Raw genomic sequence first — 27149 nt, forward strand, 5'->3', positions numbered from 1 at the left:
GCCCCAGCCATGTGCCGCAGAGAGCGGAGCCCCCCTCTCCGTGCTCGGGCACCGCCCCGCTCTCTTGCCGCCGCTGGGGCGGGCCCCGGTCTGCTGACGCAGTGTCTAAGCCCGGGGCGCACGCTTCGGGTTTTTTCTTACTTTATTTTGTAACATTTTTTCTACCCTTCTTTCCCTCCCTCTCCCGGTCACGTCTCTCCTCCTTCTCCTCCCTCTCCCCACCCTCCTTCCCGTCCGCGGCCCCGGCCCGGCAGGAGCGGCAGGAGGGGCTGGAGCGGTGAGGAGCGGAGAGGAGCGGAGCGGGCAGCGCCCGGGATGGGGCGCGGCTCAGCGGGACCGCGGCCCGTCTGCCCCCCCCTGTGCCCCCCCCTCCGACGCCCCCTCTGCTGCCTCCTCGGGCTCCAGCTGGTGCTCGGCGCTGCGCACCCAGGTGGGACCGCGCTCTCCCTCCTTCCACTTTCCTGAGTTTTCATATCGGGGGGAAAAGGGGGGGGGGGGGCAAACCACGTCGAGCAGCCAAACCAGGGCGGGAGGACCCCCCCCCCCCCCCGGCCGGGCTCCCCCGGGGAGGGGTTGGCGGGACCCCGGCGGCGCGCAGGGCGGAGAGAGCCGCCTCGCTATAACTCGGATCACATCGCTGTGACTTAGTTCATCGCGGAATGCATTGCTTGCTTTTGCTACGGTTTGTTTTGCTCCATCCCTCTCCGGTCGTGGCGCCTTCCGCCGCGTTTTGTTTTCTCCAGTTTTGTCGCGCCGTGGTTTCTTCCCGATCCGCCGCATTGGCACTCCGTTTAATCCCTCTTGAGTTGAACTCTCCGCGTCGAGCAGCCACGCAGCGCCGGCCGAGGCCAGCGGAAGCGCTTCCGCGGGCGCGGGGGGGCCAGGGCCGGGGGCGCCTGCCGGCCCGCTGCGCTCCGCAGCCGCGCTCCGGCTCTTTGTCTCTCCGGAGAGGGCAGTTCGCGAAGCGGGAGGTCGGGAAGGGGCCGAAGGGGTTTGTTGGAGCTTGCGGCCCTCTCCCATCCTGACCCCCACCCCTCTCCCGACATGTTACTCGTATGAAAGAGTGCCCCCCTGAATCAGGGCCCGACTGGGTATTTGCAAAGTTTTTTTTCTTTAGTATCTCCTCACAATAAAGTAAACGGGTTGTGTGTATATATATATATATGTATTTAATCTTCTGAAGGCACTGTGAGCCAGACATTGGAGGTTCCTCTGCACGTCCCCTGAAATTGCCGTTTGAGACCCTTTTTTATTCCTGGATAGTCTAGCCTAGAACTAAGGAACTGCTTTTGGGGCTTCATTGAATTATTTTGGCCCTATTGATAAAAATTTAAAATTTCAAAAGAAAGCAAAATTGGCTACTTTTGCCTGAAAATAACAACTGTAAACCCTTGGCCTATTTTGTCAGAGAACATTTAGCAAATCCAAAGCAGATTTGGAAGTGGCAGCATAGGAACACTGCCCCCACCTCCCCTTGCCCCCTTGCTTTCCTCTCTCCCCCCAGTCTCAGAGTTCCTGGGGCTGAGCCACCTCACTCCAGGGGCAGACATGAGGTCATGGACATGATGACAGTGGGCAGCAATCCCATGATAAGGGATCAGTTCTGGGATCAGAGGAGAAACTGCTTGGCTGGGAGATGGGGAAAGTAGGAAGCAATGGGAAAGGAGACCCCTGTACCCTTGGGCATTTGGAAGAGCGGTCAGGGTCTGCTGCTGTTTGTAGACATCTCAGCTGGACTTTCCACAGCTGAATTCCTGTTAGACCTCCCCATAATTTACTTGAGGGCTGTGAATTCCTCCTTCTGTGGGCTTTAGGGGGATTATTTCATTTCAGCAAGGTTTTGATACCTTTACAGGCCAATTCTGGCTGTTTCATCTCAAAAAATATCAGTGGGATCCAGGTCTGGCAATTCTAAGAACAGAGGCACCTCTGTCCCAGCTGTGGGACGGGAGTGTGGTGGCAGCCGACCCCGTGCCAGGCATGGGCGAGGAACAAGGCTGCTTTCAGTGGCTGCCAGCCTGTGGGGCTGTGTCACTCATGCCTTGCTGGTGCTGAGCACCCTCAGCTCTTTCTCCTCCCCATCTCGACTTTCAGCTGCTCCTGCCCTGCTTCAGTCCTGGTTGAGGCCCTGTGGATGAAGGGGACGGAATATAGCACCACTGGAGGTGCGACGTCCAGGATTTCCCAGCACCAGGCTGGTTTACAGCTCAGAGAGGATCCTCACTAGGAGTTTGGGATCAGAGTAAAGTAGTCCCAAGAGTTCCTTGTTTCCAAGGACACTTTCAGTGGGGGCCAGCCCAGAAGACAGGCATTGATTCCTGTGGGCAACTCTTGCTTTCTTGCTTTTCTTTCACAAATTTCTTGTGAGATTTGTCCCAAACCCTCACCGCCAGGACAGCCAGAAAGGTGAAGCAAGAGCTCTTGGCAGGAGGTTTTGGACTCCTTGCTGGGATATCTCCTCCAGCTGACCCATCTGTGTAGCTACATGCCTTCCCAGGGAAACGGAGCAGCAGCTGCCATCCTGCCAAGGCTGCAGACAGGAAAAGGTCCTTGTCTCAGTGCCAGGACTTGGTGTTGGATCAACTTCCCACATATGCAGTGGTCAGTGTAGGTCCTGCCTACTTGTCCTGCCTACTGTTGGCTGTGGGGCAGGAGAGAACGCAGAAGAGACCTGGAAAGAATTTGCAGCTGTAGAGCAAACTGAGCAGCCTTTACATTAATTTCCCCCTCCATTTTCCCCTTCCTAATAGAAATAGCTTGTTGCATGGCAAATGCAGCCCCAAGAAATTATATCTTGATCTTCTTCGGACTGTTTAGGAGCAGGAAAAGGGGTCAGAGGTGTAAGCTTTGCTGCTGGAGCCTGGCAGGGCACAAGGAACAGTGGAGACTGCTGGAACATGGCAGCAGGGCTGGGGATGGTGCTTATGCAAGAATGACAAGAGTGGAAAGAGACTTAATTTAACCTTCCATGCAAAACTGTCCCCTTCCCCTAAAGCCACCCAGCTGGTGTCAGGACTCCAGGGTGTTTCCCATAGGGAGGTGCTCCTTGCAAGCATGTGCAAAGGCATTTTCAGGCGAGGTCTTGGTGATGGTTAAAGCCACGTTGCAGATTTTTCTCTCTGGCTTCATTTTCTCTCTGGCTGGATTTTGCACCTTTCCCTGCAAGCAGAGGCACTCTCCTTAAGTATTACTTCATTAAGTATTTTCCAAGGAAATATTTTGCCCCAAAATCAAAGCAAGTGTGTGCTGAGGATGTTATCATCCCTCTGTACTAAATCATTTTTTCCAGATGGTAAAAGAGGCTCTGGTCCCATTGCCTCGGTGGGTGCTTGGAGCAGGGAAGGGAAGGCTTTCATCCAGCTCTGCCACAGGTCCCAGTGTTATCCACTGGATCATCATGCCCTGCTCAGCTCCATGAATGCAGCTGGATCTTGGGTGGGAGTAGGAGTGGTGGCCACCCTCCCACCCACTCCTGCCCATCCTGAGCCAGCATTTCCTTATCGTTACAATTCGAGATGGCACAAATAACGATACATAAACTCCGGTTTCTTCGGAGGACACTATAGTGGACATTTATTGAGAGGCACATCCTTTTATTCAGTGTTTCAGTACAATGAATATTATTGGTCATTTGAAGCAACACCTCTCAATCCTTTCTTACAAATAAACAACAAGTTAGAAAAAACACCAGGTGTCAGGAAATGGGATATCTGCAAGGATTGTTTGAGTACCTCATGATTTCCCAGGCCAGAGTGGGACACAGCCTCAAGCTACTGCCTGAAGCCTTAAAATCTATTTTCTGACAACTGTCAGTTCCCACATTTCCTGAAGGGTTGTTCAATTTGGTTCTTCATGTGCAGTGAGAAGCAGGATTTTAATTAATCTGCTAAGTGCACAGCTCGGAGAGCATCAACATTTTTCTCATTCCTAAGATTGCTTGGAGCCCAAAAGAGACTCACACAGATGCTCTTGTTCTTAAAGAACCCATCTGTAATTTCTTAAGGATTAGAAAATGATTAGTGGATTGACTTGCAAATTCCTGGGAGCACTCTTTAGTCTGAGAGCAAAGGTTTTGCTGTTTCAGAGGGCACAGAGTATTTTCCAATATCTCCATCCCACTGCTCAGTCCTGCACTGCACCTCATGCTGTCGCAATAGGGACACATATGGGATTTTCCATGTAAAACAGCCTTGTTTGCAGGATGGTGCAGAGGTGGAATGGACAGATGGAGCTTTTCCCATTCTTCCATCTGAATCCAGACACAGCAACTTGGGGCCCTGTAGTAGTGGCCCCATTACCCCAGTAATGCCTGGTCTGGGAGTGCTGGGCATGAGGCAGGGAAAGGGCACCCCATGGGAAGTTTCATGGTAAATATAATTTCAATTAAAAAAAAATATATATATATATATATATGTGGAACACTGGAGGCTGCCCAGGGTAGTGTGAATGTTCTTGGGTTTGGTGAATAGGAGGGTCCCTGTCCAAAGACAGTGATACCACTCCTCATGGAAAAAACATTAGGATTGGTACTGGAGAAGCGAGGGAGGAGAAATCTATGGATCTTGCATCATTTTGCGGGGAATTTCTTTAGTAGTTTTGAAACATTTGGTAAGTCTTCCAGCTGTGCTGGAAGCGCCTTGTGTATACGAGGACGTGTCAGGGCTGTCCTGCATGCCACGTCACACCACTGGCCAGTTTGCTGGCCAGAGGGTCTGGGGTGCTGCTGCACTGTGTCCTGGGAGGGAGCCTTTACCTCTCCCACTGTGCTCTTGATGTGTTCATTGCACTTCTCCATCCTGGCTGGAGCCCATTCAGTGAATGGTGCTGCCTTCATCTCCCTGCATTCCTTGGAAGTCAGAACCTCTGGATGAATGCAGCTGCTTCAGGGCTGGAGCCTGTGCCAAGTCTAGGGAGAAACTGGGGAAAATTTCCATCCTTTTATCCTTTGCTGGGTACCAGAGGGCAGATTCTGGGGCTCTTTTCTCCCTTGTGGCCACTGTGGTAAGTCCCTTGGGCAGCCCAGGGGCAAGCATCTCTTCTGAAATGCATTCATTTGTCGGTGTCCCAGGCAGGATGCTGGGAGAATGGGCTTCTTAATGTCTGCAGAGAGGCTGAAGCCAAGTATGTGGTGTCCTTCCAAAACCTTTACAAGACAGCAGCGGTGAGCTGGGTAGTAGGTAGCCATCATTGTCGCAGCCAAGTAAGGAGCTCATCTCATAGAGCTCCCACCATATAAACAACAGCTTCTCTCTGACTGCTGGGCCAGCCAAGAGGCGTTTCTCAGCTCCAAGTGCACATCCTGCTGCTCCATCCACTGCCAACCAGACTGTCTGAAACTTCACTTTCTTCTTTGTAGCAAGAGGTGCTTTACTCCGTGAGGTCTGCTTTTAAAAACAAAACAAGAACCACCCTCTTTTATTCTGGAGCTTGGCTTGGAGCACCCAGAGCTACTTCTGGCAAGTCTAGCCTCAGGGTTGTGCTGTGCTGGGTGAGTTGGTGGGATGTTGAGCATCATTGCGCAGTTGCTGCAAACCTCGAATTTAGAAGCATTGAGGGTGGGGGTTGTGTCTCCTCTCAGCTCTGAGCAGACAGGACTGGTGCCTTTTATGAGCCAGACGTGTCCTAGGGCTGTCGATATCACTGCATTTCCTTCCCTTTTTTTTTTTTTCTTTTTTTTCTTTCTTCTTTTTTTTTTTTTTGGCCTGAAGTTCCTCTCTAAGGAGTTGCATGGAGCTAACGATGCCAAGAGCATCTAGGGGAGGTAGAGCCATGAGGTCCTTCCTGCAGGCTGGGAATATTGTTGTGTTGTGTGATTGCTGGCAGCTGGGAGGCTCTAGCTCTGCTGTTGGGAGCTCCCATAGGCATAGCTGATGCTTTTATCACTGTTTCCCATTCCCAGCCTTCAGAAGGATGCACAGGCTCCTTCGTCCGGCCAAAAAGTGGTGCTCTTCGTGGCAATGGCTCTGCTTTTTGCTCTTCTCCCCACCAAGATGTAACAATGGCATCAGCCATGCCTGGACTGACTGCTGGAGCTGGGAACTTGTCTCCAGGAAGAGGATTTTCCTCCAGAGGAATAATTTGTCCAGTAATATGAAATTCAAGATTGGGTTGGGGCTTTTCCGTCACCCTGCTGTATCCCTCAGCAGAGCTGTCTGGTCATGGCTGGGGGGGCAGTCCTGGGATGCCCACCCAAATGTCACTGGAAGGTGAATTGTCAGGCTGGTCCCCTATTCCAGCAGTTCCTTCTCCTCCTCAGGGCTGTGCAAACTGAGCCCAGCTGAGGCTCTGTCAGGTGAAACTTCAGTGTTTCATGAGCAACTATTTTTGGTTCTCTGTGGAGTCACAAAATGGCTTGCCTTGAAAGGGTCCTTAAAGACCATCTCCTTCCACCCCCTGCCATGGGCAGGGACACCTTCCACTAGGCCAGGCTGCTCCAAGCCCTGTCCAGCCTGGCCTTAGACATTCCCAGGGATAGGACAGCCACAGATTCCCTGGACACCCTGTGCCAGGGCCACTCCACCCTCACAGGGACAAACTTTTTCCCAATATGCTGTCTAACCCTGCCATCCTCCAGCTTAAAGCCACTGTCCTGTCACTCCCTGCCCTTGGCCAAAGTCCCTGTCCAGCTCTCTCAGAGCCCCTTTAGGCACTGGAAGGGACTCTAAGGTCTCCCTGGAGACTTCTCTTCTCCAGGCTGAACATCCTCAGCTCTCCCAGCATGTCTGTATTTTTTTGTCATCTTTTTCTATGTTTTTTTTTTTTTTTTTATTCCAGGAGAATTTTTCTTCTCTGTTGCTGATCTTTTCCTCATACATGGTGCATCCTCACATGTTTATCGTGAATGAGTTCCCACTTGCTGCAGTTTCTCACCCATCAGTGCCATGTGGGTTTCAGAGCCACTGTTCATCCTTGGGCTGCAAAAATGGGCTGAAAAGATGGTGATTTGGAGTAGGTGGCTTGGAGATGCTGTGCCCTGTTTGCGGGCAGGCGAGACTCATTACATAAGGAGGTTCAGGCTGAAACAGGGATTCCTTTCTGCACCATGCAAGTGAAGGCTGGGTTTCTTGCTGCCAGATGTTACAGGTACAACTTTTTCTGGGCTCACAAATCCAAATGAAGGTATTAGCACAGAGGGCTGCAGCCCTTGAGAGAGCTCATGAATCTCAGACCACCAATGGAGGCCTGTTTGCTAGCATGGCTGGGGCACCTAGTGGGGCTTCAAGGCTTTGCTGCCTTTACCAGGTGGTTTGGAGCAAGCCATATCCATGGTGTGTCTGCAGCACAAGAACCTCTGAGAGGGAGGTGGCTCTGGGTGTGCTCAGCCTCCTGCACAAGCAACCTGGAGCTGTGTTTTTTGAGACATCCTATATAAAGGGGAACCTTGAATAAGAACAAGGGCATGGAGCACCTTTGCCAGGGCAGCTGCAGGGCAGGGCTGAGTTCCAGAGGAGGGACTCTGGCATCACATGGTGGCGTGATCACCCTCACAGAGGAGCCAAAGAGGTGGCAGGAGCTGGAGAGGATGTGGTAACAGAGCCTCACAGTACTGACATGTTGGGGACAGCATTTGCTTTCAGTTGTAATTGCAGCCAGAGCCCTGTAGCTGCTGCAGTCCACAATAACTGGGAGTGGGGTCTAGCTTCAGTCCTTTCTTGAATTTGCTCTCTGCGTTTGTTGCTGGTGATGGGAGGATGACAAATGCAATGGAGCAGGGATACTCTGGGTGTCCTGTTGTGGGTGGCTGAGCTGGAATGTGCTTGGGGCTGGGTGGTGCCAAGGATGCCCATCCATGTCATGCTGCAGGGCTTTCTCTGTCTACTGTCCCTGTGGCCTCTCTCATCCAGTGCTGCCTACAGTCCCCAAAATTGCTGGTTGTGAAGCTTTTCATATTTGCTTGAGGGTGGTAAAGCTGTTGTAGGAAGAGTTGAGCTGAGTTCCTTCAGTCCAGGCTTCCTGCTGGCCAAGAACTTGCTTTGTTTTGATTAAGAAAAAGAACCTGGAACCAGCACAGGGTGTAAAAGCTCTCTTGAGGTCTGCCTCAAAGGATGGCAGCTTCTCCATTCCTGCAGTGTTCAGCCACCAGTGCCAAGGCCAGTTTCTCCAGTTTCTCCCACTGTGCTTGGGTATGAGCAGCTGAGTATTTCCCACACGGGAGAGGAGAGTGTTTCTGCTGGCAGAGCCAGTGTCCTGCTTTCAGTCCCAGCTCCCCCCCCATCCCCACCATCACACTGCCTTGTGGCACCAGCTGCTTTCCATGATCCTGCCAGTCGGCTGAAGGCAGCACCCCAGTGGCTGCACAGCTGGGACAAGACACTGTCCTCGATGGAAGTGTGTGGGATTTTGCTTTGCTTTCACAAGTCATCTGCAGAGGAGGAGGACCAGGATGTGATGGGTCAGAGCTACTCTGAGCTGGCTGTGCTCAAAAGAGGGAAGATGCAGGAGGGAGAGACAGAATATATCAATCCCAGCCCTGATTTAATTTTGGTGATCCCAAGCAGAGCATCTGACAGGATTGGGTTTTCCAGGGGTCTTTGTCCTGTGCCAGAGGACAGCTTCTCTTTGGGAAGGATCTGCCAAAGGTGTTGCCATGGGTGGATTTCCGTAACTGGAGGGTGATTGGAAAGCTCTGCCTGTGTAGTTTCAGGTCCACAGGTGGCTACCAAAACCTGAGGAACATCTCTGAAAGGAGTCAGCCATATCTGTGCCATGGCTACTGAGGGCAGGAGAGTGGGCCTTGGAAGAGATGAGGACATTCCCAGTCCCTTTGGGATACTCCTCTGGAGCCGTCTCCTGCAAGGATTTGGTTTAGTCTGCAGAACACCAAATTGGGAAAAAAAATTAATTGATCCAAACTTGCCTCTTGCCACCCAACTACACATCTGTCCTGGGGTCAGGAGTGCTGAATGCTCCTCTCAGTGCCCAGGAACGAATCCAAGCACTACTGCTAAAGTCATGAACACCATGGACCCAGTCAATCCCAAATTCCATAGAAATAAGGAAAGGAAGGTGTATTTTTGGTGAAGCACAGCTTTGCTGCCTTGTGTTGAGCTCATGTGGGTTATCCCCCCAGCTCCTCCCCAGCTGGAGTTTTGCACAGTGAGCAGTTTTGCACAGTGGTTTAGAAGGAAGAGCTGTGGGGATGCCAAGACAAAGCTGGTGCTGGAGTTTTCCCATTCCTTCATGGCCCAGCAGACACTGGGGACACACACTGCCGTGGCCTCTCTTGCCTTCTTTGAGCCAAGGGGCTGAGCTGCTTGCAGCATGCAGGGGCTGCCCAAATCCCATAGCCTATAATTTCCTGCCTCCTGCTCTTCTCTTTTTAGAATAAAATGGTATTTTGTGGTTCTCTGGCCCCAGGCCTGCCCCATCCAGTCTGGATGGCTTCCACTGCAGGGCCACTGGTGAGTGTGACCCTTGCATGGTGCTGCCAGCCCCAGTATGGCACTGAGCACCCTGACATCGATTCCTGCTCCAGGGCTTTTCCAAACAATTTTTTAATTTTTTCTTGCAAGACCAGGCTCACAGGTAACAGGGAGGGGTGTCCTGTTGCTGATGCTCCCTTTAGTGATGCTCATGGTAGGGCAGCTTTTTCTCTTCTAAGGAGCAAAGCACTGGTCTTCAGCTCCTTGCAGAGGAGCCACTGTGGCATCAGGCTGTACCCCAGGGAGGCCTCATCCTGCTCCAGTGGGTCGCAGTACTGATACTACATCAACCAAACCTGTTTAAAGACTCCCATGTCCCTGGTGCTGGAGTGGCTCCACTGCCCTCACTGTAGGTGGGAAGGGGAGAACAATGGGCTGGGTGTGGCATGGGTGGTGCTGGCATGGGGAGAAGGTGTTTGGTGGGGGATGAGCTGGTTTCCCACTGTCCAGGTCAGAATCAGGCCAGATCCAGCTGGAGAAACACCAGCACCAGCTTAAGGAACCTGAGCTTCAACCAGCCAGAATCAGCCTTTGTGTAGATTTTTGCTTATTTTCTCACTTGCAATTATTTTTAAAATATTTTCAGCAAAATTAAATGTTTCCCTTAAATTAACTAAAGCCCTGCAAACAAGCTGCACTTTTGTTTATTTAATATCATCAAATAAATGTCCTCTGGGCTGGGGAAGGGGCCTCTGACATAATTTCTGTCCCAGAGCTGGGTTGATGCTGAAACTCTCAAAAGAAGTGGGAATGTCTGTCTTCCTACACTTCTTTGTTCCCTTTCATACACAGGGCAGAGAAGTTCAGTGAGCCAAGATGTTTGTTGCTTGAATGTGCTGGAGCTGCCTGCAACAACAGAGCTGGGGCAGGGTGAGGCTGTGGGGAAATAAGAAATGAAAAACTTTTCAGCCCAAAAAATTCGTACAATGGCAAAGTCCAAAGCAAACCAAAGCAAAATATAGTGGGGCCCATGAGTTCACTTGGACTTCTGGTCAGTGTTTGTGGTGTAAAAAATGGGATGTTTTGTAACAGGAAAACAACAAAAGTGGTGGTGTTGATGTGGTGCTTTCGGAAGATTCTTGCTGGGATGTTGGGGCAAGAAGAGGCAGTGAGAAGAAATTTAGCTTAGAAACATTCATTTGAAGAAATAAAGAGTCTTTCAAACATGACACATCAGCTGGAGCAGCGTGTCCCATCATAATGTCTGGGATTTACTGGTTTATACAGGTTTTGGGATAAAGTCACGTGGTGGGGTGACCCCCAGTGATGTTGGGGTTCAGGGAATTTCCTTGTGGATGCATGGTTGGCCCATGGCAGCAGGCAGGACTGTGGGACATATGTGGAGCTGGGGTTGATCTTAGCCTGTCTTCTCTTATTGGCTGCACCTCTGTCTGCTGGCAGGGATTCCGCTCATTTGGCTTCTGCCTTCCAGTGCCTGGGCTGGGATTCCAAAGGGTCCTGGCATGGCATTTTGTATTTGCTGGGGCTGTGCAGGCATTTTCCTTCACAGGATGGGAGACCTTCCCCAGCAGTTCCTGTTTGCTCCACAGTTTTTAGCGGGTCCTCATGCATAGCAGTGACACATGCACTATTTCCCTGCTCTGTTTTTCTCCGCCCGGAGCAGATGACCGGTGCCGAAGCCATTGGCTTCTCCAGCACTGGCATCATTGCAATGCCTGGGAATGCTGCAGCCAAGTGCTGCCCGTGGGAGGTCAGTTTTGAACAGCTCTAACAATGCAGTTAGAGTGGGCAAGCACTTTGCTCTGGCTCTGATACCCAGCAGCCACCCTTGTTGGTGCCACACTGGATACAGACACCCACCCATGTCATTTTGCCCAGAGCCCACCACCAGGAATGGGCACTGGAACAAACCCTGAGTCAGTGCTGAAGGGCAGCAGTGGTCCCCAGCATCCCAGGTGCTGTGCCCAGGGATGCATGCCAAAACTCACTTTGTACAGAGCCAGGATGTTCTGTCAGGGCTCAGAACTGTTCATGGCACTTACTGAATCCACAGTGATGCTTTCACCTTTTCCATTTGTTCTCTCCCCAGACTCCAAAGTCTTTCTCATCTACAACACGGGTGTGCAGGGCTGCCTGGAGACCAAGGACTCGCTGGTGCGACTGGCCAAGGGCTGCAACACCAGTGCCCCAGCCCAGCAGTGGAAATGGGTCTCCAGAAATCGCCTCTTCAGTGTGGGGGCCATGCAGTGCCTGGGGGTGTCATGGCATGGGGCCAATGCCACGGTGGGGCTGCACCTCTTGGCCACCTACGAGTGTGACCGCGAGTCGGTCAACATGCGCTGGAGCTGCCGTGGGCTGGGGGCGCAGCTCTCACAGTATCTAGGTGCCCGCCTGAGCAATTCCTCCCTGGACAGGGGGGACCAGGCACATGGCTCACAGTGGAGGACGTATGGCACTGAGGAGGATCTGTGCTCCATACCCTACTCTGGTAACACCTCCTTGGGCGTTAGTGTTATCCTGTAACCCAAACCAATCCCAAAATGTGAGCTGAGGCTGTGGTGCTGTAGCAATTGAGTCCTGCCTGGGAAGCTCAGTCCCCGTTTTCTGGAGCTAGAGAACCAAGCAGGATTGGGGCAGTGGGGAGTGGGAAGCCTCTGGGCACCCCATAACCCCCCCCCGCACTGGGCCAACCTGCACCCCTCACCCCAAATTTTCCTTCAGTCCCCATAGACACATCCTCAAGCAAGGGCTCCTCTTTTCCCTCAGAGATTTACACCATCCAGGGCAACTCCCATGGGAAGCCCTGCACCATCCCCTTCAAGTACGACAACCAGTGGTTTCATGAGTGCACCAGCACTGGGCGGGAGGACGGGCACCTCTGGTGTGCCACCACCCAGGACTATGGCAAGGACGAGCGGTGGGGCTTCTGCCCCATAAAGAGTAAGTAGAGGGACACATCCCATGGGAAAAAGCAAAAAAAAACCCATGTCAGTCCCTCTTGGGGACTTTCAGGGTTCTCCTGTAAGCCTTCTGCAGTGCCAGAGCAGCAAGTTATTTGTGGTTTACTGGGTTATTGGGAGGTTTTGTGTGTCTGTTGTTTGCTCACCCTGCTCATCCCCACAGGCAATGACTGTGAGACCTTTTGGGACAAGGACCATCTCACTAACAGCTGCTACCAGTTCAACTTCCAGTCGACACTGTCATGGCGGGAAGCCTGGAATAGCTGTGAGCAGCAAGGGGCCAACCTGCTGAGCATCACAGAGATCCATGAGCAGACTTACATCAATGGTGAGATTCTGTCAGCTTGGTTGTGTACTCCTCATCTGGGGCAGAGCTGATGGTACCGTGGGCATTGCCACTGCCAGTTTGCTCTGCCTGGCCCAGGTTTAGGGGGGTGACAAGCTGGGAACCGAGCTGGGCTTGCAAGACTGATTCTGCCCCTCTGGCTGTGTTGGCTCCAGGTTTGTTGACTGGGTACAGCTCCACGCTCTGGATTGGGCTGAATGATCTGGACATCAATGGAGGCTGGCAGTGGTCAGACAACTCACCCCTCAAGTACCTCAACTGGGAGAGTGGTGAGACAGGGGAGGTTGTGTTGGTGATGAGGTCTGAGGAACACCCTGTGACCACCAGAGATAGCCCCACGGCAAGGGAGGTGGCCCTGACTGCTCCAGGGTATCCCCTTGCTGCATGGGGACAGAGAGCCCTAGGGGCCTGGGACATCTTTGGAGCTGGAGCAGGGACACAGGGTGCTAAGGGGGAATTGGCCTTCTGCAAGCACTCATTGACCCTGTGGATAACCTGGGCTGATGTTCCTTGTTTGTCGCATTGCTGCATCCCTGCTTAGTGCTAGAGTGTGGCATAGGAGTAGTCTCCAGCTGCAGACACCCATCCCTAACCCTGCCCTAACCCTGGGGTTGGTCATGCCTGGTGCCATCACCCAAAGGCATTTGGGGGCTACACTGAAACACTTGAAGGAGATTTGAGGACAGGTGGGAGGAGTTCAGGTCTTGTCCTTTGATCCCCTGACTGCTCTCGACATTTCCAGGTAAAACAGTGACCCTTTGGGTTCTTGTGCATTGAGACTCTATAAATAATCCTGGTCATGTTGTCACATGTCTTCGTTGTGCAAAATAACAAAATAAAGAGGTTTTGCTGGTGTTGAAGCAGGCAGAGCTGCATTAGTGGCTCTGTCCTGGCTCCTCAGTAGCCTGTCCCCTCCTTATCCCACTCCGCAGACCAGCCCGACAACCCCAGTGAGGAGAACTGCGGGGTGATTCGCACAGAGTCATCTGGGGATGGCAGAACCGTGACTGTGGTATCGCCCTCCCCTACATCTGCAAGAAGAAGCCCAATGCCACAGCTGATCCCTTCTTGATGGGTGAGCAGGGGATGACCAGCATTGGGAGTTGGCAGCTCTGTAACTCGGTGTGCTCCCAACCCAGCACAGTCAGGGGATGCTGTCCATATACCTATATGTGCCTATATACCCATGGTGTCCTCAGCTTGCTGTCCTAGGTGTGCAGAGCAGGGCTTGATTTAGGAAAAGTCATCCCCAAGGAGCATTTCCAGGAAGTGCTTTGTGCCATTCCAGATTGGGTGGTAAGGGAGGGATGGAGAACAGCAGGTCACTATGGTCCCCAGGGAGGGGATGCGCTCTGCTCTGCCCTCATTGCTCTGGAGACAGAAGGGATTTTGTTTTGTCCCTGGAGCTCTGAAGCCACCATTCCCACACCTTCTAAGCCTGTTATATTTTATAAAGCCTGGTGGATTTTGGCTGTGGCTTTCCCCCTGTGGCTTTGGCTTGGTCTGCTGAGCACCCGCAGGACTGCAGTCCTTTCCCTGCCAAGGATAGGGCTGGATAGCTGGGCATGAACCCTCAGGCCACCTTGTATCCTGGCAGACTCGTGGTCGGAGGTTAAGGTGGATTGTGAGCCCAGCTGGCAGCCCTTCCAGTCCAACTGCTACCGGCTGGTAGGAGAGAAGAAGAGCTGGCAGGAGGCAAAGAAGACCTGCCTGCGGAGCGGGGCTGATCTGGTCAGCATCCACACCCTCTCCGAGCTGGAATTTGTTACCAAGGATATCAAGCAAGGTAAGGAGGAGCTTGCTGTGCCAGCAGCACCTTTCTTGTCTTATGGGCTCCATGAAAAAGTCCCTGGATGTGCTAGAGGCTGCAGAGTTGACCTTGTGCAGGGAGTGGAGGTCCCAGGCTGGAAGGTGCTGTGTTCCTTGGAGGAGCCCATAATCTGGGTGCATCTTCCATCCAGCAAATGTAAAAGCTGTTCCTGGAGCCTGCAGTGCTGAGTCAAAACTACACAGCTGCAGCTGGGAATGGTGCTAGTCCCAGCGGGTTAGTGTAGGAAAAAAATGGGGAAAAAATTCCTGCTGGACTTTCTGGAGGAGGCCGGCATAGGAGAGTGGAGGAAGGAGAGGAATTATTGCTGTCCCCAGGCTGGTAGCAGACTGGGATTTGCAGGAAAGGAATGGTTGAAAACAGTAGTTCACTGGACCTGAACCTACAGACCTGGACTTCTACTCCCATACTGCTAGCCCTTCTCTGAAAGCTGCAGCCAAATGTCCCTGTGTTCCCACTCTGAGAGTCCATGTCCTTGTATTTCCCACTCCGAGGATCTATCTTTGCAGGCAGGAGCTGCCGTGCCCTGTCCAGCTCTGTCCTGCCCACTGGCACAAGGAGGTTAGAGCTGAGCACTGAGTGAGTTTTGGCAGGTGCTGTGCAGAGACCAGTCCCATCACGAGGGCTGAGGTCACCAGGGGATTCTGCACAGGGTCAGCCAAGAGGAGGGAATTTCATTCCCTCCCTTCTTCTCCTGGCAGATGTGGAGGAGCTCTGGATTGGCCTAAATGACCTCAAGCTGCAGATGAACTTTGAGTGGTCAGATGGGACGCCTGTGAGGTTCACGTACTGGCACCCCTTTGAGCCCAACAACTTCCGTGACAGTCTGGAGGACTGTGTGACCATCTGGGGACCGGTAAGAACCTGGAGGGGATCCTGCACCTCTGTAAGGAGCACCGCAGCATCCTTATTGCTGAGGAAGACATTCCTTAGGGAGTGTCTCCAGCTGGTTCAAGCTCATCTGAGCCATTGGGATGGGAGGAATCCATCTCATCATCCGTGGGGATTTGGTGTGGGGAAGAAAAGTCTTTGGACCCAAGGTAAGGGGTGCAGGGGCTGGGACATTTCCCAGGCTGTCAGACGGGCTCATTGCCACTCCTTTTCCCACCCTGCAGGAAGGAAGGTGGAACGATAGCCCCTGCAACCAGACCCTGCCATCCATCTGCAAAAAGCCTGGTCAGGTGAGCCAGGAGAAGGAGGAGGATGACCACGGGTGCCAAAAGGTGAGGGCCACCTAGGACAGCAGTGGCTCTGGCTGCCCCACAGCTCTTCATAGTGCTCAAGGCTTCAGGGGGCCTATCCTAAAATGATTGTGGGGAGCCCTGCGGAGCAACACCCAGAGCAGCTGGTCTGTTTCTGAGAGCTGCTGAGCTGGAGCTCTCTGGGGCTGCTGAGCCTCTCACTGTCATGGTGAAGTCCATGGGAAGAAATTGGGACACAAAGCACATGCATCTGTGCGCATCATCTAAGACCCTCCCATCAGGCAGCCTTGACTGCTATCAGGATGTTCATTTTTTCCCCCTTTTGCCTCTCTTATGCCAAAACACAGGAGCACATGGGAACCTAGCAGGATGGAGGTGGCTGCTGGCCCTATGCTGTAACATGATGGCAGGTTGCCTCCTGCAAATCTCTCTTCCAGCCTTTCAGAGCTGGCCAGTTTGCTTGCACCCTGACTAGCAAGCAGCCACTCCAGGCCAGCTCCCAGAGGTGCTGCTGGGCTCCTCCCATGTCTTTGCCCCATTTCCAGCCACTGCTTGGCTCTGCCAGAACTCGGAGGAACACAAATCCAGGAGAGCTGCCATGCAGGGCCAGATTTGAGGGCTGCCAGACATAGCTGGAAGAGCCCCAGTGTCCACAGGTGCTGGGGATGAGATACTTGGTGGCAAAGTTCTGCTGCCACGCATCTGTGTGTCCCCAAAGCAATCCTGAGGATTCCCTAGGCAGATTTGACTCCCTCCTGGCTCTCCAGCCACAGTCTTATCCTGGTCCTGGGTGCCCAGCAGAGATACACTGGGAGGAAAACTGTGAGGGACAAATGAAGCAAGAACCATGCTTCCTTTTACTTTCTCATTCTCAATGAGGACCTTTGCCATCCAGAGGAAGCAGCTGGTGGAGAGGAGGCAGGTCTTGCTTGGGGGTTTGCTCCTATCCACTCCATCCACTCTGCTGGTTATTCATGGTGGCATTGCCACTTTCCCCCCCACTTTAAAAATCCCCTTTATTTCAGGAGCAGCCTTAAAGAAAGCATGAAGGATATCCTTAAATGAAGGATAGAGGTTTGGGCAATGGGAAATGCAAATCAGGAGAGGGATGTGAGGGTGCACTGGGATTGGAAGCTGGAAGCTACAGTTGGGGTTGGGGATCATATCCTGGCCCTCTTTTGGATCACAGGGACTTGCTGTGATGCTTAATGTGTGGCAGTGCACCCCCAAGGTATTAGGGGTCCTGAGGCTGCTGCTTGGTTGGAGACATTGCATTGTCCCAGGATAGGCCCATTTCTTGGCTGTTCAGTTCCATCATGCTGTTCCACAGGGACCCAGCTTATAGGTCTGTACCTGGATTTGCCAGCTAAAGAAAGAAAGGCTGTAGGAGCAAGAACTTGGGGCAAAACCTGGGATTTGCGGTTGTTTTCATTTCTTAAAGTTGCTCTCCTGCTTCCCTCTCCACTGTGCTGATGACACTGCACATAGCATGTGCCCCCACTGTCCCTCCAATGCCCAAGGGACCCAGGAGTAGAACCCTAGTGATGCTTCCCCTTCCAGGGGGACTCTGAGCCTGGAGCCACTTGGCTTCTTGACTGAGCCACTTCAGCCTTGCAAAGGGTGTGTGTCCCCTCTTGCAGATGAGCCTCCATGTCCCTCCCCACTCTGCCACCACCGCTGCCAGCCCCAGGGCCACTCTTCTCCCTGCTGTGGCAGAAAACAGGCCCTGTTGTGTCTCCAGCCCCGGAGAGACTCCAACATCAACAAGGCAGGGATTAAAGCTGGCTGCAGTGGTACTCGCTTTGGATTCACCCCTGCAACATAAAAGAGGAGGATTGTGTTCCCCTGCCTGCACCTTGGCTGGGGCTGGATGCTGGCAGGGAGAGCTGCTTACCCCAGCTTTGAAGCTGCCTCGGTGTTTGTTTTCCCTGTAGCCATGTCCTCTGGGGCCAGGGACTAGTTAGAGCACAAAGCTGAGCGGGGTCAGGCAGCTAGGGGCAGGAGACTTCCCAGGAGAAGGCAGAGGCAGTAGTGGGATGTTGCTCTCGTTCCCTGGGATTGCTCCCATTCTTCTGGAGAGGTCCAGGTGGGCAGTGGTGGATGTTCCCTGTCACCTGTCCTCAGGGCTGGAAGTGGCACAGCCCATCCTGCTTCTGGCTGGGCGAGGACCGTGTCCCCTACAGTGATGCCCGCAAGACGTGCTCCGACTACAGCTCCACGCTGGTTACCATCACCAACAGGTCAGAGCCATGCCAGTGGTGGTGAGTTTGCCCCAAAAAGAGCCCTGCAGGGTGGGGGCTGGAGCATCATGGGCAGCTCAGTGTCTTGGCTCGCTGTATTGTCCACTGTCACTGTCCTTCCAGGTTCGAGCAGGCATACGTGAGCAGCCTCATCTACGGCTGGGATGGGGAGTATTTTTGGACAGCTCTGCAGGACATCAACGAGACAGGCGCATTCCACTGGCTGAGCGGTGATGAGGTGATGTACACTCACTGGAACCGCAACCAGCCCGGTAAGGGATGGGGGTGGGATGGGGACTCCCCCTTCATGCGGGGTGGGGCTGACACTGTCCCCCGGCACAGTCCAACCCTAAGGCTGCCATCTCCCCTGCTCTCGTGAGTGCTCCAGGTTACAGCAAGGGTGGCTGCGTGGCTCTGGCCACCGGCAGCTCCATGGGGTTATGGGAGGTGAAGAACTGCAAAACCTTCAAGGCCAAGTACATCTGTCGGCAGAACATGGGCACCCCAGTCAATCCTGAACTGCCTGGTCCTTCCCCCACGCCCAGCCTCACTGCCACCTGCCCCCCAGGATGGAGCTCCGACCCCAAACTCCGTCACTGCTACAAGGTGAAGGGGGGTTGGATAGGTCGGTGTGGGGATGCACGTGCCTCCCCAGTGCAGGGGAGTGAAGGGGCACATTTTGGTGCTTGCAAGAGACACCTCACAACCCTGGCTGGTGCTGGATGGCAGAACTGTGCTCTGGAATGTCTGCCTGCTGGTGGGAACAGTGCTCTGCTCCTGTTCTGCTGCTGAGCCCCCCATGCTCTGGGTTCTTCATTTCCCAGGTATTCAACTTTGAAAAGCTGCAGGAGAAGAAGACATGGATCACTGCACAGGAATTCTGCCGGGAGCTGGGAGCCCAGCTGCTCAGCTTAGGCAGCTATGAGGAGGAGCATTTTGTTGCAAATACCCTCAACAAGATTTTTGGGTGAGAGGGTAGCAGCCTCAGTGTGTCCCACTGTTGGAGTGTGCTTGACTCAAGCCCACGGCCTTCCTGGTGCTCTGGCACATTTGAATGGATGAATGGGTGGATGGATGGATGGGTGGATGGATGGATGGATGGATGGATGGATGGATGGATGGATGGATGGATGGATCTCTCTGAGCACAGATTGGTGTACAGAAGGTGCATCAGTTGATGTGGGAGATGTGCAGGAAGTTCAGTGTGATTTGGGGGTGGAGCTTGGATTTAAAGCAGCTCCAGCCCTGAGACGGCATGCCTGTTATCCTAGTTCCTACCTTCAGGTATGTGGAGATGGCAGGCTTTTAAAACAAACAGAAAAAGCCCTGATTATAAATATATATTTGTATATAAATATGAACCCCTGTGGTTTGAAGGGGATTGTTGTACTCACCTCTCCTCTTGACTCTCCGTAGGGAGTCAGAACCAGAGCACCATGAGCAGCACTGGTTCTGGATTGGCCTGAATCGGCGGGATCCCACTGGTGACCAGAGCTGGAGGTGGAGCGACGGGCTGGGGGTGAGTCCAGGGAGCGTCTGGGTTGTGAGGGGGACAAATCTGGTGCTGGTGGAAATGCCCAACGCTGCCATCTCTCTCAACCCCCCCCAAGTTCTTCTACCAGAACTTTGACCGCAGTAACTATGATGACGATGACATCCGGAGCTGCGCAGTGCTGGATCTGGCCTCCCTGCAGTGGATGCCAATGCAGTGTGAAGCCCAGCTGGACTGGATCTGCAAACTACCCAAAGGTACTGGCAAAGGGGTCCCCAAACCCATCAGCTGTCACTGACCTGGAGGAGCATGGGCTGTGGGGTGGTAGCATCCTTGGGAGGAGGGAAGGTGATTCCTAATTCAGGGACTAGGAGAGGTGCTCTCACTTCTGGGGGAATTTAGGAAAGGCATCCTGCTGTTGTAGTCCATGGACTGTCTGCAGAGAAGCATCCCAGCCTGCATCTCACTGACAACTTCTCTTTGCCCTTTTTCCAGGTGCTGATGTGAAGGAGCCGGAGATCACAACCCAAGGTGTCTTGACCACAGCCTGTGTCAAAACACAGTCACAGACTATTCTGAATTGGATGGGACCCACAAGGACCATTGAGTCCAGCTCCTGGTCCAGCACCCCAGCAATCCCACCCTGTTCTTGAGAGTGTTGTCCAAATGCTCCTTGAGCTCTGGCAGCCTTCAAGCCATAGTTACTGCCCTGGGGAGTTAAGTGCCTGACCACCCTCTGGGGGAAGAACCTTTTCCTGATATCCAACCTCAACCTCTTCCTGACTCAACTTCAGGTCATGCATAGACCACCTGATATCTTCAACAGGTGTCTGCTGCAGTGTTATTTGGAGGAGGATGGATCCTGGGCAGGGTTGGGGGCGGCGGGGGGAGGGGAACCCAGGCATCCTGCTGCAGCTCCACTGCAGGAGAGGGACAAAAGCAAAGCAGTCCAACAAGCAGGGATCAAAGGTCAGGGTGACTATGGCAGGGGTGTCAGCCTCAGTGTGACACCGGTCCCTTCCTGCAGGCAGCAAAGAGTGGGTGAAGTACCAGGATGCTGAGTACAAGTTCTTTGAACACCACTCAACATGGCTGCAGGCACAGCGCATCTGCAGCTGGTTCCAAGCCGAGCTGACATCAGTGCACAGTAAAGCTGAGCTGCACTTCCTGGGCCAGAACCTGAAGAAGGTACCAGGGGGACAGGAACTTCCTAGGGCACCAGTGGGCTCTGCTGCCTTGTGAGCTGCTCTTCCTTGTCTTCTTTCACCCTTTTCTGGAGGGACAATATCTCGGGGTGCTGGGCTTTGCTGGGGTCATGATGGACTTGTGTGGTGGCTGGTCCCGATACCTGGGGGTGGTTTGGGGGTTCAGCAAAGTGGTGTTTTTTGCCTTGCTTTTGTAATCTGAGGAAAGGTCTCTGATCCCCATGGCAGCCTCAGTTGCCCCCAAAGATCCCCCAGTCCCTGAAGGGCACTGATAATGTTCTCTCTGGGCATGCAGTTCTCCAGGGGCCAGGAGCAGCACTGGTGGATTGGACTGCACACCTACGAGAGTGATGGGAGGTTCAAGTAAGTCACAGACAGCCACTGTACCCTTGGATGTCCCCACACTACAGTCCCCATCACATCCCCACACCACTATGTCCCTGCATGTCCTCACACTACTGTCCCCATCTCTCAGAGTGCTGACTCAGCAACTGCATCTCAGGAGTCTCATCCTGGGCTGCTGGGCTGTAGGTTCCTCACCCAAAGTGCAGTGGTGGGACACGCTCACAGTTAGGGCATTCAAGTGGTCCCATTCACCAGTAACTGCTCAGCCTCGTGCTTTTGATGCTGTACCAGGTGGTCTGATGGGTCCCTCCTCAACTTTGTCTACTGGGCACCAGGCAAGCCTCGGGCCATCAGCAAGGATAGGAAGTGTGTGTACATGACAGCCAGCCGAGGTGAGGGCAGAGCAGGGCAGGGCTCTGCATGGGTTTCTGAGTGACTGGGGCAGAGGGGCATCATGCCCATCCTGTCTCTCCCCACAGAGGAGTGGGGGGACCAGAAGTGCACGACAGCGCTGCCTTACATCTGCAAGCGGAGCAACGGGACAGCTGTGAAGCCTTCTTTCTCCCCGGTACCTGCTGCCACAAGTGGGGGCTGTCGCCAGGGCTGGCTGCCCTTCCTCAGCAAGGTACCACTGGAGGGAGCAGTGACAGCATGATGGGAGAGGGCATGGCAGGATGGGAGAGAGGATGGCAGGATGGAGAGGTGATGGCTGCTTCCTGGTCTTTCATCAGCCCTGCAGAGGCACAGAGGGGCTGGCTATAAAATGGCAGAATGGAGAGGGATGCGTGCACATGTTTTGTGGGGAGTGCTGGGGGATGCATTTGCAGGGATTCTGGGAGATGTGCTGTGAGATGGGGAAGGCGAGGTGTATGTACAGGTTTGCCAGGAGAGATGTGGGAGAGCCAGAGGGCTTTGGGCATGGCAGGCATGAGGGTGTGCAGGGGACAAGGACCATTGCGGCTGCAGAGGATTACTGGGTGGGAAGGGTATAGGGTTCAGGGTTGGGGGCAGCTGCACCTCCTAGCTCATTCTGTGCCCCTGCCTGTGCAGTGTTTCAGCTTCAATGGCCACAACAAAGACGAGCTAGTGAGGTGGCCAGAGGCGAAGCAGGTGTGCGAGAGTCAGGGCGCCATACTGGCCACCATTACCAGCCCTCTGGAGCAGGGTAGGTCTCCTCTGCCCCACCAGCCCACCAGAGTTCCACCTGCTGGGGGTGGTCCTAAGCATCTCACCTGTCACTTGCAGCCTTCATCACATCCATGCTGCCCAACATCTCCTTTGACCTCTGGATTGGCCTGCACGATGCCCAGGGGGAGTTCCAGTGGGTGGAGGGGGAGCCACTGCGGCACGTGAGCTGGGCACCTGGAGAGCCCTCAGGCTGCAGCTCCTCCAGCCCCCATGATAAGCCGGTGAGAGAGATTCCCCATAGCACCTGCCTCCCCCAGGAAGGTCTCAGCACCAGGCTCAGCCTTGGAAAAGGAAGGATTGAGCGAGCTGGGGTAGCTCTCCAAGGGCAGCACAGGATGCAATCCTGCAGGGTGGGGGTTTCTGGCATGGGGATCTCTGTGGTGTAGTACAACAGTGCTAAGTAGGCAGTGCTGACCTTGTGGCTTGCCTGTGCAGACCAACTGTGTTGTGGTGTGGCATGGCTCACCCCCTCTTTTCACGGGACGCTGGGATGACCGGAGCTGCCTGGAGGAGAAGCATGGCTATGTCTGCCAGCAGAGCATAGGTAGGAGAGGGATGAGGGACAGCCCCAGCTCTCTTGGCTGGAGATCTGCCACTGCCATCCTGGTGCCCCTTGCTGTGGTGGGACTGGGGAACTTGGAGCAATGGGTTTAGCCTGGTGAGAGTTGGGGAGACAGACTTAACTTGGACAGGTGGGTCCCTGGTCCCAGCCTTTTGTGAGACAGCCCAAACCTGTGCATGCCTGCCTGGCTCAGTGTGTCCCACAGAGACATGCATCCTGGTGGAGAGCTCCCAGATCAGGATGGTGCTAGGGTGTCACTGGCTTGTCATCCCTAGGGATGTCCCTCTGCCCTCCCCAGCTGCACCAAAATGTCACCAGATGCAACCAGCACAATACTGCCAAGGACAGCCTGGCCTGGGTAGAGATGGACAAGGAGGTGACCCACTTGGGATGTAGGAGTGTCCTCTGTGCCATCTGACCATGTCTCTTTGCTCCTCCAGACCCATCCCTGAGACCTGCACAGGCATCGTTTCCTCCTTCTCCTACCGGCACCCTCTTTTACCACAACACCACTTACCGCATCCTGCAGAAACCCCTCAGGTGGCACGAAGCGCTGCTGCTCTGCGAGACCCTCAATGCCACCCTTGCCACCATCCCCAACCCCTACACCCAGGCCTTTCTTACGCAGGCTGTCAGCAGCCTGCGGGCTCCGCTCTGGATTGGGTTGGCCAACAATGAGGTGAGGGAAGGGGGCAGGCATTTGGGGTACTGGTCCCCAGGGTGGTCACAGCAGCCCCCTGGGCACTTCCTTACTGTGGTCTTCCAGGGAGGCCGGAGCTACTCATGGCTGACGGAGGAGAACCTCATCTACAATAACTGGCAGGACGGGGAGCCCCAGCAGATCACTGGCTGCTCCTACATGGACATAGACGGGACCTGGCGCACAGCTGGCTGTGACACCAAGCTGCAGGGGGGCATCTGCCAGCTCCAAAGAGGTGCTGGCCAGGGGGCCTGGGGTAGTCTGGGTGGGGTGTGACCAAGGATTGGAAATGGCATCCCACCAGGGACTTTATGGAGCATGTCCTTGTGGGTCTGGGTGCCCTAGTGTGCTGTGGGAGTCCAACATCCTGTGCCCCACCACACTTTTAATGTACCATGTGCTCCCCAGGTCACCCCCGCACACACAAGTGGAGCTACAGTGGCAGCTGTCCCAAATCGCTGGAGGACTCGTCCTGGATCCCCTTCCGAGACCACTGCTACACCTTCCACATGGAGATCACTCTTGGGCAGAAGGACGCCATGAGAAGGTGCCAGAAAGGTATGAAGGGGTTGGGATGGTAAAGGAGTGTGATGAATCCTTGGGAATGGTAGAGAATGGGATCCCCAGGATGTTTGTGAGTGCAGCAGAGCCCTCTTGTCGCTGTGCCTGTGTCCAGCCTTGGTTAGCCATTGTCTCCTTGCTGTTTCGTGTTAGGGTTCCCCAGTTCCCTTGGGGGTGGGTCCTCAGTTTTTTCTTCTTGGACACTGCTGCTCCTTTCAGTTCTGGGCTCCTCTGTGACAGTCTTTCCTCTGCAGTTGGCGGCACAGTGTTGTCCATCCAGGATGAGATGGAGAACGTCTTTGTGTGGGAGCATCTACAGGCATATGAGGGCCTTTCCAAGGGGGCCTGGCTGGGCATGACCTTCAACCCCAAAGGTACAAAGGAATGAATGAGGTTTGAGATACTCCCCCAGACACCTCCATGAATTCCCACCAAATCTGCAGTGAGCAGAGGAAGCCCTTGGTGGTGGCACCAGTAAGGAGGGCTCATGCCATAGGGTGACCAGGTGCACCAGTATCTCAGGCCATGCTCGACATACTGTGTCTGCCCTCCTCTGGCTTGGTGGCATAGGAAACTCAAAGCCTTCTCCAAGGCACTGGAGCCTGCAGATTCAGGAAGGTGCACTGTAGCCCCTGGTCCTCCCCATCACACCTCCCCACCGTAGAATCCCAGAATCCCAGATTGGTTTTGGTTGGAAGAGACCTTAAAACCCATGCAGTCCCACCCCCTGCCATGGGCAAGGCCATCTTCCACTAGACAAGGTTATCCAGAGCCCTGTCACACCTCCTTGTACTTTCTGAACTGGGGCAAAAGTGGAGTGTACTCTTCAGCTTCTTCAAGCCTAATTTTCCTATTTCCCAGGTGGCATCTTGGTTTGGCATGACAACACTGCTGTAAACTACTCCAACTGGGGCCAGCATGACACGGGGCCCAGCATGCTTAGCCAGAACAGCTGCTACTGGATCCAGAGCAGCAATGGCATGTGGCGTCTAGGCTCCTGCACAAATGTAACCATGGGGGTCATTTGCAAGATCCCCCGAGGTAGGGCCCCCTCTAATGCCCAAGGCTTCTGGGCTGATGTAGGGTGAGCTGGGGGCCTGGGCAGGGTGCTGCATGGCAGAGCTGTCACACAGGCAGCACCAAACACATGTTTTGGGTAATTTCAGTACCAGGGCTTGTATGGGTTGATGTTGGGGTCTGCAGGTCCCCATTGGGCTAGGTGATGGGCTGTGCATATCTCAGTGGCTGAGTCAGTTCCTTGGGGCAGGATGAGGCCAGTGGGACAGTGGTGGAGCAGAGCCAGAAGACCACCCCAGCTGTTTATCACCCATTGCCTGTGTGGTGCAGCACTGGGAGCAGTGCCGAATGTGGGTCCATTGGTGCTGGTGGTGGGAAGATGGGAGGGTGTTGTTGCTATGCGCTCACCTGTCTGTGTTGCCATTGCAGTGGAGGAGAGCAGCTTTTCCAGGGCAGGTGAGTGGCGCCATGAGCCTGGGCACAATACTGGGACTGGAAACCAGGAGTGGGAGCCAGTGCCACAGCCCAGCTCGTGTAAATAACCAAAGGATTGGGATTTGCGGGTGGGGAATGCCATTCCCAAGTGACTTTGGCCTTGGCTTAGGACTCCTGAGCCGCAGGAGCCTTCCTTCCATGAAGGTGGGTGTCTGCCCAGCTACTTGCCACACTCTCCTTCCTGTGACCACACTGCCTGGTCAGTCTGGGGGATGGCCAGCATGTGTGCTGTTAGGATCCCAAAGATCATCCCAGGCAGCTGCTAAATCTTCACACACACCAGGAAAGACACAGGGAGTCTGCCCTGCTCCAGGAGGTCTGCCAGGGGCAAGATGTCCTCAAAACAACAAAGCAGATTTGCAGAGTCACAGAATGTGCTGAGTTGGAAGGGACCCCCAAGGATCATTGAGTCCAACTCTTTAAGTGAATGATCTGTATGGGAATCAAATCCGCAACATTGGTGTTATTAGCATCATGCTCAACCAACTGAGCTAATCTCATTCCAGTCCTGTCCTGCTCTGATCCACCATGGGGGAAACAGGCTCCCCAGAGCAGTGGTCAGCCTCAAGACTGCCAGAGCTCAAGAAGTGTTTGGTCAGCACTCTTAGGCACAGGGTGGGATTCTTGGGGTGTCCTGTGCAGGTTCAGGAGTTAGACTTGGTGGCCTTTGTGGATTCCTTCCAACTCAGGGCATTCTATGATTCAATGACCCTGCCAAGAGACATTAGTCTGGCTGGAGCCCCACCAGCCCCAGCCTCTCGTGCAGGCTGAGGAAGGAACAGGAGCCATCTGTCTGCCTCTCAACAGCCTTTCCTCCCTGCAGTTCTGCCAGAGAACACGACAGCCATAGCAGTGGTCGTGCTGTCAACGCTGGCGCTGTGCGCCGTGCTGGGGGTCGTCCTCTTCCTGTACAAGCGTCGACAGAGTGCAGAGCGCAGCGCCTTTGAGAGCGCTCGTTACAGTCGCACCACCTCCAACCCCAGTGAATCTGCCGAGAAGAACATCCTGGTGTCAGACATGGAGATGAATGAGCAGCAAGACTAATGGCAGAGGGGACGCTGGGGGTGGGGACCTGGGGAGGGGGGAGGATGAAGAGCATCACACACACTATCCCCAGGGCACATGGGGCAGGGGTGGCAGTGGGACTGGTGTGCAGGGCAGGGAGCGGGGCTGGGGTCAGGGTTAGGGTCCAACCAGATGGGCAAGAGGAGGGAGCCAGGGTCCCTCCTGCCCCGCGTGTCACTGCTGTCACTTCTGGGCTTGTCCCCAGCTGCTGGGGTTTTGCCTGCAGCAGCTGTGGAGGCAGTTTCAGGGGTAAAAAGTTTTGAGGAAAGTTGCTGCACATGTTTGAGAGCTTTCCAGCAGCATGAACAGGCTCCAAGACACCTTTGCCTTGGGAGAAGGCAGGCACAGGCATTCAGGTCCTGCAAACAGGCTCTTCCACCCAGGAACTGAGCTGGTGTTCACGAAGACATCCTCCCAGGCAAGAGGTCTCCAAAGCTGATCTACCTCCCCTCTGTGTGCAGCGACAAGGACCCTGGCAGCTTCCAGCCCCAGCACTGTGCCGCTCCTTCCCTCTCTTCGGCCTCATCCCCTGCCTCCAGCAGAAAGCAGTAGAGATACTG

The 27149-nt window shown here is 54.1% G+C and overlaps 1 protein-coding gene across 1 annotated transcript; it reads left to right on the forward strand.

The window, feature by feature from the left end:
* The first annotated feature begins 254 nt into the window (after positions 1-254).
* On the forward strand, positions 255-26574 carry MRC2 (mannose receptor C-type 2). Its single transcript, XM_066336840.1, is given in 31 exon segments — positions 255-430; positions 11473-11871; positions 12150-12323; positions 12507-12671; positions 12845-12958; positions 13622-13675; positions 13678-13764; positions 14287-14475; positions 15219-15373; positions 15633-15740; positions 17844-17959; positions 18083-18231; positions 18348-18565; positions 18784-18926; positions 19376-19478; positions 19570-19708; positions 19947-19982; positions 20479-20639; positions 20952-21019; positions 21293-21393; positions 21481-21626; positions 22052-22166; positions 22247-22410; positions 22625-22733; positions 23192-23430; positions 23518-23686; positions 23860-24009; positions 24267-24386; positions 24874-25053; positions 25459-25485; positions 26348-26574. Coding segments are annotated over 31 exon segments (4434 nt in total). The 5' UTR covers positions 255-315; the 3' UTR covers positions 26569-26574.
* The last annotated feature ends 575 nt before the right edge of the window (positions 26575-27149 follow it).

Source organism: Sylvia atricapilla, chromosome 27, assembly GCF_009819655.1.
Source record: "Sylvia atricapilla isolate bSylAtr1 chromosome 27, bSylAtr1.pri, whole genome shotgun sequence".
Classification (NCBI taxonomy): Eukaryota; Metazoa; Chordata; class Aves; order Passeriformes; family Sylviidae; genus Sylvia; species Sylvia atricapilla.